General features: G+C 42.1%; 2 protein-coding genes and 1 pseudogene across 2 annotated transcripts in view; 2 read left to right on the top strand and 1 right to left on the bottom strand.

Moving 5' to 3' along the window:
* The window catches only part of LOC109932226 (histone H4), a 118839-nt gene that overhangs the window by 42075 nt on the left and 60436 nt on the right, over positions 1–16328 (bottom strand). The gene's annotated exons all lie outside the window — the stretch shown is intronic.
* LOC109932669 (histone H2B 7-like) lies at positions 12346–13428 on the top strand. The gene has a single exon (XM_048621080.1). It carries the CDS (start codon positions 12372–12374, stop codon positions 12741–12743), a length of 372 nt encoding a protein of 123 aa, XP_048477037.1. The 5' UTR covers positions 12346–12371; the 3' UTR covers positions 12744–13428.
* LOC109932670 lies at positions 13856–14769 on the top strand (annotated as a pseudogene).

Below are 16328 nucleotides of genomic sequence, written 5' to 3'. Positions count from 1 at the left end.
GGAGGATTGTTTTCAGGGTCAGTGCTACATATCCAATTCTGTTCACCATCACTCACAATAACCGATACAATACCAGACAGAGTTGGGATTGTGTGTTGCCGTAATGGAGCTTGCTTTTAGGGTGGATGGAGGGTATATCAAATCTGATCAATGAGCGAGTGTAAAACTGGGTCACAGTGTTGCACAGTAAGGCATCCTTTGTTAGTCTGACAGTGCATCAGTATTACAGGGAAATAAACAGACAACTCACAGCAGTATCCCGGTAACATATAGCACCTTCCCTGCGGACATACGGCAGCAACCCTGTGACACCCGGCAGTATGCCTGAGAATACAGAGCAGCATCCCCGTGAACGCACATCAACATTCATGTGAACACACGGGAGCTTCCCTGTGAACACATGGCAATTTCCCTGTGAATGCACAATGGCATCCCGATGAACACACGACAGAATCCCTGTGAACACATGGCAGCATCCCTGGAAAACACGGCAGTTTCCCTGTGAGCACATAGCAGCATTGCTGTAACACACAACAGCATCCGTGTGAATACAAAGCAGCTTCCCTGTAATACAAAGCAGCTTCCCTGTAACACACTGCAGCATCCCTGTGACACACAACAGCATACATGTGAATACACAGCAGCATCCCTGTGACACATGGCAGTATCCCTGAGAATACACCGCAGCATCCCTGTAACACACAGCAGCATCACTGTGAACACATAACAGCTTCCCTATAACACACAGCAGCTTCCCTCAGAATACACAACAGCATCCCTCTGACACCTGTCAGTATCCCTGAGAACACACAACAGCATCCATGTGAATACACAGCAGCATCCCTGTGAACACACGGCAGCATCCCTGTGACACATGGCAGTATCCCTGAGAATACACGGCAGCATCCCTGTGAACACACAACAGCATCCATGTGAATACACAGCAGCATCCCTGTGAACACACAACAGTGTCGCTGGAACACACGGCACCATCCCTGCGAACACACAACAGCATTGCTGTAACACACACCAGCATCCCTGTGAACACACAAAAGCATCCTTGTAACATACTGCAGCGTTCCTGTTTTGCAAAGCATGGTCATTAGTTATGTTCACAGCTGGATTACACTGAGTTTAAGTCTCAAAAGTATGAAATGATAAAAACAACAGGATGTCAATCAGAACATGAACCATTGAATATGATTGTGTCTGATCAGGAAGTTCAAAATCTCTTATCCACTATATCCTGGAACTTTTCACATCATTGATAATCAAATTTTTTATTGACTTCTACTTTTAGTTTACTCATTGATTGAGCTTCTACAACCGCCAGGAAACATACTTCCAAAGATTCACCATTTCCTGTGTAAAGAAAACGTCTTTCTTTCATTCCTGAATGGAATCCCTGTTCTTTTTCAATTAGTGCTCCATGTTCTAGACTCCCCCTGCAGGGCAGACATCTCGCCTGGACCTACCCTGTGTATGCCTTTTAGTGTTTTGGAGGTTTCAATGAGACAATCCGTCATTCATCAAAACTACAAAATACAGATCTAGTTTCTGAAACTCTCTCCCAACGCTGTGAACTGTCATTTCCCTCTCAATATGGCAACTGTATCTTTTCTTGTGAATAAGGAAACCAAAAAATGGATCACTATTCTAGATGAGGTCTAAACAGCTTCTTATGGAATTGAAGCAAGACTTCACTACTCCTGCACTCAAATCTTCTTTTATTAATGGCTTACATTCCATTAACCTTCCTAACAACTTGCACACCAGCACTTTTGCCTTCAATGACCTATTGACAAGGACACCTAAGGACATTTGTAAAGCTACACTTTCAACCTCTCATCATTTTGAAGTTAATCTGCATATCTGTCTCTCCAACAAAAGAGCATGACCTTACCATTTTCCACATATATTCCATCTGCTATGATCTTGCCCAATAACTCAGCCTCTTCAAATCCTCCTGAAAATGTTTGACATTTTCCCACATCATACTTCGTTTTGCATCATCTGCAAATTTGGTAATAATACACTTGTTCGCAAACCACGGATGCTTGTGGGTTTCAAGCAGCACCTACTCACCAATGACCTGCTCGCTGATCCTCAGTTTATGTTCCATCAAGGCCACTCAGCTCCTGGATTCATTCTAGCTTTTGTTCAAACATGGAGAAAAGAGCTGAATCACAGAGATGAGGTGAGAATGCCTGTGCTTGACATTAAGACTATATCTGATCAAGTTTTGCATTACTGAGCTCCACAGAAACTGGAGGCAATCAGAGTCAGGAGAGATCTCACTGCTGGTTGTGGTTGTGCTTGTTGCAGTTCAGTCGTCATGGTTCCAGCACATCTCTGCAGGTGTTCCTCAGGGTAGTGTCCTATGCCGAAACATCTTCAGCTGCTTCGTCAATGACCTTCACTCCATCATAAGGTCAGAAGTGGGATATTGGCCAACGATTGCACAACCTTCACGTCCATTTGTGATTCCTCAGGTACTGAAGCAAACCACGTCCGAATTCAACAAGATGTCAACAGTATCCTGGCCTGGGCAGGAAAACAACAAGGTAAATTCAAACCACAGAAATAACTGACACTGTCCATCTCAAATGAGTGACCATCTGACCACGACTCCTTTACTTCAGCATTACTGTATCCTCCACTTACAACATCTTGGGAGTTACCATGAACCACAAATTGAACAGGACTCGCCATATAAATACAGTGGCTGCAAGAGCAGGTCAAAGGCCGCAAATACTGCAGCAAGTAATTTACCTCCTGACTCCCTGAAACCTGTCCACCATCTCCAACATTCAAGTCAGAAGTGTTGTGGTATCCCCGCGGCCCCCAGTTGCTTTGCTCAAACTGGGAGTAAAGGGAGTCGTTGATGTTTGTTTCCGGGAATCATTGCGAAAAGCGGCGCATGCGCGATGCTGGCGCTGCCCCCAAGGCTGCTTGTTGCTGACTGGAGGAGCGCATGCGTGAGGTCCACCCCCAGCGTTGCCATTGAAGAGTATTTACTCAGTGAGTGGAAGAGGTTTGTTTGAAACAGACCGCAATGGAGAGACCAGCGCCCAGAGAAGCGAGGGAACAGCAGGTTCCTTTCAGCAGCACATGGAGATGTGAGTCTGGGACACAGAGGGGGCTCCGAGACCGACGTTGATTCGGGCTCAGTTCAGGGAGAACCGGGGGCTGTTGGAACGGTGCAGGAACTGGTCCCGGAACTTGGAGTTAGCGGCTGGGGCGAGGGGGGAAGAGAGAGGCCTTTCTCGGGCTGTGTGTGGGCCTGCTGAGGGAGATACAGCGGCAAGAAGCTGCTGGGGGTCATTCTTGTGGTTTTGAAATCTCTAAACAGTGATGTAATATCATTGCTTAGCTTCTGTTTCACGTTGTTTGTTGCGAATTGGCGTTGAATCGTGGAAGAGAAAAACAGTCAGTATATACAAATGTGCTAATCCTGTAAGGGATAAATATAGTAGTCACCGGTTTAAAATTCTCAAGTGAAATGTTTGAAATAGTGCCCGTTGTTCTTCTTTTCAACAGTTAATGGATTGGGAGTTGGGTATTGAACTGTGTAAGCATTCCATTCATGGAGCTGTATAGGTGTTGGTTAGTTTTGTGACTTAGTGAATTGTTTTAGAATTTCACTGAAAGAGACGAGGAGGACCTCCGGGCGAGTGTGGAACCAGACCCTGCTCTGTTCAACTTGCGGTTCTTAAAAACCAAAGAATCAAAATGACTATGACCTGAATATTGCATTGATCAGTTGATGTTTTCATACTCAGTTGATGATTTACAGGAGAAATCTCTTCTGTCTTCCTCTGGGCAATTATTTAATGGACCAAGACAATGTAATCTTTCCTCAGTACAAAGCTAAATGTGACCAGCTGCTTCTACCAACCAGGAGGTATGTTACTGCTGTCAGAGCTGAGAACATTCTTTCCACAGTCACAGAGTAGATTGAGCCACTCCAGTTCCAAAAAAATTCCATCATTCATAGCCAACTATCATTCATAACATTTGAAGAGGGATAGATGGTGTCCTCATCTGAAGCATGCATTCAAGAACTGCATTAAATTCACATGTAATAAAGGCATTTTTAAAGTGACAATCAAGGTCAACAAATAGAGTGTGCTTTTACATCATTACAACAAGGATACATGAAGTAGGTATTGATGCAGATAAAGAAGCAACCTTTGACATTATCAGTAACTGAGCAGGACAAAGTTAATCTTTTGATGAATAGTTGTCCTATACTAAGCACAGCAATTAAACATTCTAAATTCCAAATGAACCTCTGGTCCAAAGTCTGATACAGAGAGAATGCTTACTGCACGTATGTATACACAACCACCATTTCACACCACCCCCCACCCACCACTGCACCGACATCCCACATGCGTGCACTCATACACACACATCCCACTTGACTGATTTACAATAATTTGCAAATTTGTTCACTATTCTGACATAAACATTATGATATTTAAAAGCGATAAAGGTCCATATAGACTGCAAGTATCAGAAAACTTTACATTTAAACTGATTTCTACTCTCGGGTCTCAAGCCTGAGCTCTACAGCACAGAATAAGCCCTTTCAAATTATTAAGTCTGCACTGCCCATAATCAACCTATAACAACATAACAATTGACTGAGCTAACGATTCCAATCCCTTTCCGCCAGTATTCTATTTCCATAACTATATCGTGGCAGCCGAGAAGCTCCATTCCCGACAATCACTGGAAACTAGTATGGAGAACAGATGAAAAATAGAATGTGCCTGCACTAGGACAATGGGCTGAATGGCCTGTTTCTGTGCTGGACCAAGTCTGTGATTCTGATTTGCGTGATAAGGAAATCACATTCTGCTATATAGGCTATCAATATAAAAATATCATGCAGCATGGACAGAGAGATGTAAAATAATACTCTTTCACAAAGCACCAAAAATGTATGTGTATGAAACTAAACTAAATGTCTCAGTGATCCCACAGAACATTAAAAAAGGAAAGGTCCTTCACTGATGGGCAGGACCAGTATCTGGTACATACATCCCCTATCCAAACAAGAAATTGTGCTGATTCACAATGGTTCTCAAATGAAATTGGTCTCCCCATGTCATCACCCCATCTCTCCTGTTCCCCACCTCCACAGACTTGACAGAAATCTCATAAATCACAAAATGCAGTGATTAAGACCCACTCTCAACACCCTCATAACTATGCTCACAAAATGAATCACAGTCACTGAGAATATCAATGAACACCAGAGAACCAAACCACTATGATACACACGAATAGAAAGTGATTAGTATAGATTGACAACTTCACTCTCACAGTCACAAAGCAGAAACTGACATGTATAGATCAATTATTAAACTTGTATTGGGACATAACTAAAACTGACAGGTGTATATTGATAGTGCTCTCACATACTCACGTTCCTGAAATTGACAGAGAGAGAATGGTAATTACTTCTACATTCTCATAGCTCAAAACAGAGCTGGACTTGTACAGTTAATGGTCGGGCCATGGGGAATGTTGATGAAAAATGAGACCTACGGGTGTACGTGCATTGTGCCTTGAAAGTGGAGTCACACATAGACAATGTGGTGAAAAAGTCATTCGGCATGCTTGCCTTCATTGGTCAGTGCCTTCAGTATAGGAGTTGGGATATTGTGTTGTGGCTGTACAGTATATTGGTGAGACCATTTTTAGAGTACTGCATACAATTCTGGTCACCTTGCTATAGAAACGATGTTGCTAAACTTGAGAAGGTGCAGAAAATAATTACAAAGATGTCAGGACTGGAAGATTTGCACTATAAGGAGGCTTACTTCCCTGGACCATCAAAGAATGAGGTGTGACCTTATAGACATTATAAAAATCATGAGGGGCTTGGATAGGATGAATAGCTAAGGTCTATTTCCTAGGGTTGTGGGTGCCTAAAAATAGAGGGCATAGGTTTACGGTGAACGAGGAAATATTTAAAAATACCTGGGGCGGCTACTTCAAGCAGAGGATGGTGCACATACGGTACGAGCGACCAAAGAGACATTGATAACAACACTTACATATTCACACAGCAGAAACATACAGGGACAGATTGACAACGACTCTCACACTTTCATGTACAAGAAACTGACAGGTACACGTTGATAATTACATTCATATAGACACATCTGTGAAAGTAACATCAACTGGTTGATATCTACATTTATATATGCACATCACAGTAACAGACATGGACTGATTGCTAAATGAAAATGTAAATGCACAAATCAAACAGTCCCTGTCAGTTCCTACTATGTGGATATGAGTTTAGTTATCAACCTGTATCTGTATTTACCAGAGACTTACAGGGTCAGATGAATAACTGCACTCGGAGCATAAACTGACAGTTACAGTTTATAACGACACTCTGACATTCACCAAGCAGGAACAGACAGGTGGAGACCGATAACAAATTCACATATCCACATATCCCCTTGCATTGGCTCATTCCATTCATGGAGTTGTACAGGTGTTGGTTAGTTTCTGGATCTCACTCAATTGTGGTAGAATTGAAGAAAAATCACCAAACAAGGTGCAGCATAGGGCAGCAATGGAATCAGACCTATGTTCTATTTGAATTGCTGTCTTTAAAGATAAATATTCTGATGTTAGTATTGACTGTTGCACTGATTAGTTCGATTATTGTCAAGCTCGGCTGATGTTGATGGACAGGACATACACTTCTGTCTTCTTCCTTCTTCTAGTGAGCATAGGAATAAGAAGATAAGGCAGATAAATCGGTGGCTGAGGTGATGGTGCATTGGTCAAGGATTCAGATTTTTGGCCAATTGGGATCTCTTCGAGAGCAGAAAAGACCTTTTCAAAAGGGATGGGTTTCACCTGAACTGGAAGGGGATCAATATCCTGGTGGGAAGATTTGCGAGTGCTATTCATGATCCTTTAAGGTCGTAGCAGTGAGAACAGAAAGACAGTGGAGGATGGGTCTGAATCTAAAAAGAGCAAGTTTGTGAGAAAAGGCAGGCAAGGTCAAGTCAGAGACGAGGTAACATGTTAAAATTCAATGGTCCTTATAATAAAGGCAGATGCACTCAAGTCATGTGTGGGAACTTGGGACTGAGACATTGTAGCTCTTACAGAAACATGGCTGACGGAGGGACAGGACTGTTTTAGTTACACTATTAGTTTTAAAACAGTTATGGAAAACGATAGGCCTTGTATAAAAGTTGAAGTACTTAATTGGAGTAAGGCAAATTTTGATGGGATGAGATAGGAACTTTTAAAAGTTGATTGGAGTAGACTATTAATAGGTAAAGGGACGACTGGCAGGTGAGAGGCAGTCCAAAGTGAGATAGTGAGAGTTCAGAGGCATTATATTCCTGTTAGAGCGAAAGGCAAAACTGGTAAAAGTAGGGAACAATGGAAGAATAAAGGTATTGAGGTTCTGGTCATGAATAAGAGGGAGTCCAAGATTAGGAAAAGACAACTGGGATCAAGTGAATCTCTTGAACAATGTAGGGATTGAAGAGTCATTGTTAAGAGAGAACTCGGGGGCAATAAGAGGCTTTGAGATGGCATTGGCAGATAAGGTGAATGAAAATTCCAAGAGATTCTGCAAGTCAATTAAAAGCAAAAGAGCAACTTAGTAGTTAATCGGAATCCTTAAAGAAATCATCTATATATTGAACCATAGGAAATGGGAGAGATACTAAATGAATATTTTGCATCAGTTTTTACTATGGAGAAAGAAATGGAGGCAAGGGAACTCGGGAGAAATAAATATAGATGTCTTAAAAACAGTCCACATTATACAAGAGGAAGTGCTGGAGGTCTGAGAAAGCATAAAGGTGGATAAATCTCCAGGACCTGATCATGTGTATCCCAGGATGTTGTGGCAGGTCCCTATGAATTTCTACAGCGTGATTATGGGAGTTTAGTTTATAATCTATCCATGTCTGTTTATGCTCCGTAAATGAGTGTCTACTTACCAATCTGTCCCTGTCAGCCTCTGCGTGGCAAATATGTGAATATGTTCATGAGAAACTTAGAGAAACAGATTAAAATCAGACTCTCACATTCACATAGTACAAACTGAAAGGTACAGTTTGAAAGCAGTCATTCACAGGGCAGAATCTGACAGGTACATATTGATAACTATAGTCACACACTCACCATGCAGAAAATGACAGCCACAGATCAAAAACTAAACTCACATTTACACTTGCATAAGGTTGTCCCATTCTTGGATATGTACAAGTTTAGGTTAGATTCAGGGTGTCACTCAGTTGATATGGAGTTTAAAAAAAATCTTCAGATGAAGCAGCTCTGGGAAAGAGTGAAATCAGATCCATAGTTCTGTTTGAATTGCTGGCTTTAAGTTGAAATAAAATCCTAATTATTATTAACAGACTGTTAAAGTGAACAGTTTGATATTAGTGAAATCAGCTGATGCTGATTTACAGGAGAATCGCTTCTGTCCTCCAACAGGAAAATATTTAAAGTACAAAGACAACGTAATATTTCCTCAGGACAAAGCTAAGTGTGACCAGCTCTATCGAACAAACAGCAGATATGTTACAATTGTCCGAGCAGAGAACATCCTTTCCACAGAGACAGAGCAGTCTATGTTAGAATCACAATAAGCTCAATTTTCAGTGAGATATTTTCAAACTGAGTCAGACACCACCAAGGAACTGCAGGTTTATTTTTTTCTCCCTCCATTCACAAGGCAAACCACTCCATTTCCAATAAATGTCACCTTTCACAGCCGATTGACATTTACACCACTTTTGAAGAGGGATAGGCTGAATCCTCATCCAAAATATACACACAGTACTGAAATCAAATCTATATCTATTAAGGACATTTTTAAAGTTACAACCAAGGTAATAAAGTGATTAAGCTTTTGTATAGTTTCAACAATCTTGTATAAGGTAGGTGTTAAATAGAAATATGGAAAGAAACTGCACTCTCAGACAGGACACAGTCCCCAAAATAAAGGATGAATCAGACTTACATTTAGTTACGAACCACTGAAAAGGACAGAATGACTCCTTTTCGTAAATCTTTATCCCTAAGATAGGCGTAACAAATAAATAATGTGAATTCCAAACACACATTCTGTGCCAAAGTCTGACAAGTAGACAAACCAAAGAGCTACAAATGCTAGAAATCAGAAACCACTCCAGAAATTGCTGGAGAAACTCAGCAGGGCAGGCAGAAGCTATGGAGGGAGAGCAGCATTAATGTTTTGGGTACAGTGACCCTTCTTCAGAACTGAATTTTTCCAGGAATTTCTGTTTTTGTTTCTGTCAAATAGACAATGATGACTGCACGCATGCGCACACAGCTCCTTACTGATGGAAAATTAGATCCAAAAGCAAACACGATAACTACTAATGGCCATGGAAATCCATATACAGTGCATGTAACTGAAAATGATACGTACAATATGATTATCACTTATACATTCAGAATGATAGAGGTCTACAGCACAGAAAAATATCCTTCAGCCCATCAGCTTTGGAGCGGATACAAAAAATGTCTACCATGATGTTGTCTGAAATGGGGGATTTTAGCTACACTCGCATGCACAAACTGACAGACAGATAGCTAACTATACTGCCATATCCACTTAGCAGAAGCTGACAGGTACAAATTTGATAATTAAACTCCCATATTCACATAGCGGAAAATGATAGGTATAGATCAAAAACTACGACTCCACTTTCAATGAACTATGAACCTGCACTCCAAGATCTCTTTTTTTCAGCAACACTCCCCAGCACCTTACCATTAAGTTTATAAGTCCTGCCTGATTTGCCTTTCCAAAATGCAGTGCCTCGCATTTATCTAAATTAAACTTCGGCTGCCTCTCCTTGGCTTATTTGCCCGTCTGATCAAGGTCCCATTCATTGTACTCTGAAGTAACTTTCTTCGCTGTCCGTATCACCTCCAATTTTGGTGGTCATCTGCAAACTTACTAACCATAACTCCTATGTTCACATCCAAATCATTTATATAAATGACAAAAAGCAGTGGAGCAGCACTGATCCTTGTAGCACACCGCTGGTCACAGGCCTCCAATCTGAAAAATAACCACTACCACCACCCTCTGTTTTCGACCTTCGAACCAGTTCTGTTTCCAAATGGCGAGGTCTCTCTCTATTCTGTGTGATCTCACCTTGCTAACTACTCTACCATGAGGAACCCTATCAAATGCCTTACTGAAGTCCATATAGATCATGTCCACCACTCTGCCTTCTTCAAGCCTCTTTGTTATTCCTTCAAAAAACTGTCATATTGGTGAGACATGATTTCCCATGATCAAATCCATGTTGACTATCCCTAAATAGTCCTTGCTTTTCCAGATATATGTAAATCCTGTCCCTCAGGATCCCCTCCTACAACTTGTCCAACACTGATGTCAGGCTCACTGGTCTATAGTTTCCTGGCTTTTCCTTACCATCTTTCTTTAATAGTGGTACCACATGAGCCAACCTCCAGTCTTCTGGCATGACTACTAAATTTACTTATTTGGATAGCAGAAGCTGATAGGTACACATTGATAACTACAAACCAATAGGGAAAGATTGATAAATACACTCCCACATTCACATAGCACAATCTGTACTGGATAGACTGATTAGTTACACAAACATATTCACTAAATTGACACTGACAGGTGCAAATTGATACCTGTAATTAAGCATTTACAAAGCAGAAACTAAAAGGGTCAGATTGGTAAATACACTCAGACATACACGCAGCAAGTATTGACAGGCACCATTTGATAAATACACAAAATAAAAATGGACAGGAATAAATTGATGAGAACACATCGAGTTGAACATAATGTAAACTGAGATGTACAGATTGATAACTTCATTTACATTCACTAAGCAGAAACTAATAGTTACAGTTTTGTAACTACTCAGCCATTCATACAACAGAAACTAACAGGAACAGAATGATAACGACATACATATTCACAGAGCAGAAACTGCCAGGCATAGATGGATAACTTCACATAGACTTTCACAAAGCTGCACAGGCCAGGGAGAGAATAACTACACAGACATTCAAAAACCAAAAACTGACAGATAATTGCATTAACATATTAACACATTTGAAATTGCATTAACACAATCAAAAAACTAGGAACTGATGGGTAGAGATTAATAATTGCATCATACATTCACAAAGCAGAAACTGACAATTACAGAATAATGATTGCACTGTAAAATTCACAGGGCAGAATCTGACAGGGACAGATAATGAGATACACGTTCTCATTGCAGAAACTAACAGGTACAGGTCGACAACTACATTTGCATATTCAAAGAGCAGAATCTGACAGGAACAAATCAATAACTAAACTCCTGTTGAAACAGCAGAAACTGACATGTAGAGACTGATTACAACACTCCCATTCTCATAGCTGAAACTGGCAGGTACAGAATGAAACATTTATTCACATTCACAAACTCGATACTGACAGGCATTAATAACTATAGTCTCACACACACAACAGTGTCTGACAGGGACAGATTGGTAAGTACACTCTCACGTGCACATAACAGTAAATGTCAGAGAAAGACTGATAACTACACTTTCATATTCCCAAAGCAGATACTGACAGGAACGGGTTAATAATAACACTCCCTGTTTCACACAGCACAATGGACATGTACGGTTCTATAACAACACACATTTTCACAGAGCAGAATCTGACAGGCACACGTTGGTAACTATACTCACATTCACTGAATAAGGTCTGACAGGTATAGATGGATAAACAAAACTCACGTATTGACAGAGAAGAAACTGAGAAGAATAGATTGATATCCGCACTCATAGATATAGCAGTCCAACGTGAATGCCACTGACTTTTTCAGTAAATAAAGTCCAGAGAAAATCCACATAAACTGGCTCATTTTGGATGTGTGAATTTATCAGGAAGTAACAAGCTCTGTGTTAATTACATACAGTAGAGGACCAGAAACTGACATGCGGGGCTGGAAACACACCCCTACAATCCCAAATCATCATCACAACGAGCACAATGTACCGAACCGATACTTTCTGTCCTACAGACACGAAACAAATCTCCCTCAGTCAGATTGACAGAAACAAAATTAACTTCCACTTCACATTTCGTGGCGGATCCTGAGAGATCCACACTGAGTCCCACATTAACCAATCACAAAACGTTGAGTTTCCCGACTTGACGTCATTTATGCTACCCAATCAGGAACAAGACTTTCCCCCATCTTTCATTCGCATTGCTGACGACATCAGGCTATAAAAAGCGAGCTCCGAGCCCGCTTTCTCTTATTCTGTGTCTGAAACTGACCGTCGTTATGGCTGATGAGAAGAAGTCGCAGTCAACCTCCAAGAAGGGCGCAAAGAAAATCATCAAGAAGGCGCCAGGCAAAGGCAGCAAGAAAAGGAAACGATCCAGGAAAGAAAGTTACTCCATCTACATCTACAAAGTGATGAAGCAGGTTCACCCCGACACCGGCATCTCCTCCAAGGCCATGAGCATCATGAACTCGTTCGTTAACGATATTTTCGCGGGGGAGGCATCCCGCCTGGCCCATTACAACAAACGCAGCACCATCAGCTCCCGGGAGATCCAGACCGCCGTGCGGTTGCTGCTGCCTGGGGAGCTGGCCAAGCATGCCGTGTCGGAGGGTACGAAAGCGGTGACCAAGTACACCAGCTCCAAGTGAGATCCCACATTGTGCTGCAAAACACGCATCCAAAACCCAAGGGCTCTTCTCAGAGCCACCCACAACTTCATTGAAAGAAGCTGAGCTATTGTATTTTCATTACTGATTTGCTTTAGTTTGAAATTGATTCTGGGGAATCGTCTATTTATGCATTTGGCTGTTTAAGTTTGTGTGATAAGTGGTCGCTGTTCTTCTCCACTTTATTTTCCGTTGTGTTCACATACAGTCTCTTCCCTACCTCCAGAGAGAGAGCAAATTAAACCAGCCATTGATGATCTAATTCTGTCAGTTATCCTTTCATACTCGGTCAGTTCAGTAGCTGCACGCCCTGGTGGAGGAGGAACCGTGAAGTTTATCCATGGGGGAAAAAAAAGTCTCCCTGTCTTTGAATCCCCTGAATAGGTACATTTTGAGATCGCTGGTCTTTTGTTTTAATTTCCAAATCTCCACGGGAGTTGTGTCCGTTTGGAAAATGCTGTAAAGGAGGCTTTCTTCTGTGGGTGAGAGACTTTCAAAATGAACCGAGATAACCCAGAACTGGAACAGCAAATTTGTGCTTTTGCTGAGGTATGATTAGGTAAGATAAGGGACCGCGAATTTAAAATATTGTCCAGAGACGGTGTTCGCTGTTAATGCGCTCACCGGGAAGAACGATGTCTGATGCTTTATCAATATACCGATAGGCTTTTTAAATAAATTGAAAGAAAAAGAATGCTGCAGACTATGGCTTTTGGCGCTTTGATCTTGTTTCCGCGTGTACTTAAAATTCAGAAAATCCCATTAAAGGTCCGAAATTAAATGGACTGAATGAGGTAAAGAGATTGTGTGAAACGTACATCTGTAAGCTCAAACTAAACTAACTCGTAAGTCTTTGCGCATTCCTCTTTGTAAAATTCCCTCTTTTGTACATATTGGCGGGCTTTTCGAGTATGAAAGAAAGCGGTTGATGATTTGGCGCCGGTATTTTCCGGCCTCCTCCCCGGGCCATCTCCGGATTGGTGAGTGAAGCAGATATCTGATTGGGAATTGAAACTACATTCGGAGGAGCTGAACAACGTGGCCAATCAGCAATGGCCGCACCACCATTCCTCCCGAAGGTATAAGAGGGCGGAATGTGGACGTATTGCATCATTCTCTGTGAAAGTGCTTGTGAGATTGTGGCCATGTCTGGGAGAGGAAAGGGCGGTGGTGGGAAAGCTCGCTCCAAGGCGAAGTCCCGGTCGTCCCGGCCTGGCTTGTAGTTCCCGGTGGGCCGTGTTCACAGGCTCCTGAGAAAGGGTAACTATGCTGAGCGTGTGGGTGCCGGAGCGCCGGTCTGTCTGGCTGCGGTGCTCGAGTATCTGACGGCTGAAATCCTCGAGCTGGCTGGTAACGCGGCCCGGGACAACAAGAAGACCCGCATCATCCCCAGGCACCTCCAGCTGGCTGTGCGCAACGACGAGGAGCTCAACAAGCTGCTGGGAGGGGTGACCATCACTCAGGGCGGGGTGCTGCCTAATATCCAGGCTGTGCTACTGCCCAAGAAAACCGCCGCTGGGGGCGCCACTAAAAAGTGAAGAGACCGTTATTTCATCTGACGACCCAAAGGCTCTTTTAAGAGCCACCCACAGTGTCTGTGAAAGAAACTAGACCTTCACCACTGCCGATTTAATTTTAATTTCCTTTATATTACTGAGAGACCGGTAACACAAATATTCACCCTGCCATCAGTTAGTGTTACTGAGCTATAACCGCCTGGACGGAATGTATCCATGCGGCAGTTTCCTGTAATTGCATTGGAAAGATCCGACACTGGTGGAGGAACATCAATAAATTTAGAAATCGGGAAATAATGACCCCGCTAGCCGCAAAGCGATTCAGTATCTCTTGACGTGATGTTTCGACCAGATATAACTATCTGCAGTACTGTACCCCCTCCGCATATGCTTTCTTTCCTAATCTCGGGTCTCCGCTCTCAATGTGAGGTTTTGGGTGGCTCTGAAGAGAGAATGGCGGTTGTATGTTTAGCACTGAAGCAGTTGTTGAACGTGTGCTGTATTTTGTGTCGAATGATTGATTTAAAGATTTGAGATTGTTTCATTTGTTTTATTTCAACTGCGTTTTTTTGTTGATGAATAAGCTGAAACGAGTATTTAAAACAAACCAGCATCTAATCGATGGTTCTGGCGATTTAAGTCTAGGATTACTGATACCAATGTTCATGGACTAGAATTTAATCGAGTGGATTGGCGTGATTTATATCTGGATATGCGTGTGAATTACAGGCTTCAATATCCTTTCGCAATTTAGTGTTGTACTGTTTGCAACGTTCCCGAGGTGGCACTGTACCATATCACATACAATCACGAGTAAATAGCGAATATGAGACATACACCTGCATCCAGTGGTGAGATGGGAGTGAATTCATCCACCCATGAGCTTTATTTGATCGCAATTTTTTTTATTTTATTTTATATTTAGACACTCGAGATTTGAAAGTCATAACAGGTTAATATGGAATTGGAGAAACTGTTTGTTTGTGGAATGAATTCAAATGGAGTGGCAGATGGAGTTTACATCAGGTAAATGTGAGGTGCTACTTTTTGGAAAGCCAAATCAGGCCAGAACTTGCACTCCTTGATGAGGAATGTTGCTGAACAAAGAGACGTTGCAGTGCAGATTAATAGTTCCTTGAAAGTGGAGTTGCAGGGAGATGGGATAGTGAATAAGGTATTTGGTATGCCTGTCTGTATTGGTCAGTGCATTGAGTATGGGAGTTGGGAGGTCATGTTGCATCTTTACAGGGCATCTGTTCGGCCACTTTAGCAATACTGTGTGTAATTCTGGTCTCTCTGCCATAGGAAGGATGTTGTGAAACTTGCAAGGGTTCAGAAAAGATTTACAAGGATGTTGCCAGGGTTGGAGGGTTTGAACTGTTGGGAGAGGTTGAACAGGCTGGGGCTATTTTTTTTCCTAGAACCTCAGCAGCTGAGCAGTGACCTCTATAGAGGTTTAGAAAACCACGAGGGAGATGGATAGGGTGAGTAGCAAGGTATTTTCCCCAGGGTGGCAAAATCCAAAACTAGAGGGGGTATAGTTTTAAGGTGTGAGGAGGAAGATAATACGTGACCGATAGGCAACTTTTTCAGAGGGTCGTGCATGTGTGGAACGAGCTGCCAGAGGAGGTTGTGGAGGCTGGTACAATTACAATGGTTAAAAAGCATCTGGAGGTGTATATGAATAGGAAGGGTTTCGAGGATAAGGGCCAAACTCTGGCAAATGGGACTAGGTTAATTTAGGCTGTCTGGACCAACTCGTTCATGTCGACCAAAGGGCCTGTTTCCAAGCTGTACAATTCTACGATTATGACAAAGAAGTAAATTCAGTGGCTGATTTGACTTGTAAGCTTTTCTGTATATTCACATTTGAAGCATAGAGAGGAATCCAGGCAGTGTGAAGCACTTAATTATCTCAGATCACTTCCTGGAAGCAAGTTGTGGGAACAGCATCCTCAACAATCAAAACCCAAATGTCTTCAAACAACTCCCCATGTCCTTCTGCCAAATAAACTGACATTTTCTAAAATGCAAGGAAGTATGAATGAAA

This window comes from Rhincodon typus, unplaced genomic scaffold (genome assembly GCF_021869965.1).
Source record: "Rhincodon typus isolate 14 unplaced genomic scaffold, sRhiTyp1.1 hic_rhity00000051, whole genome shotgun sequence".
NCBI classification, from domain to species: domain Eukaryota; kingdom Metazoa; phylum Chordata; class Chondrichthyes; order Orectolobiformes; family Rhincodontidae; genus Rhincodon; species Rhincodon typus.
This window is presented reverse-complemented; position numbering and strand designations above follow the sequence as displayed.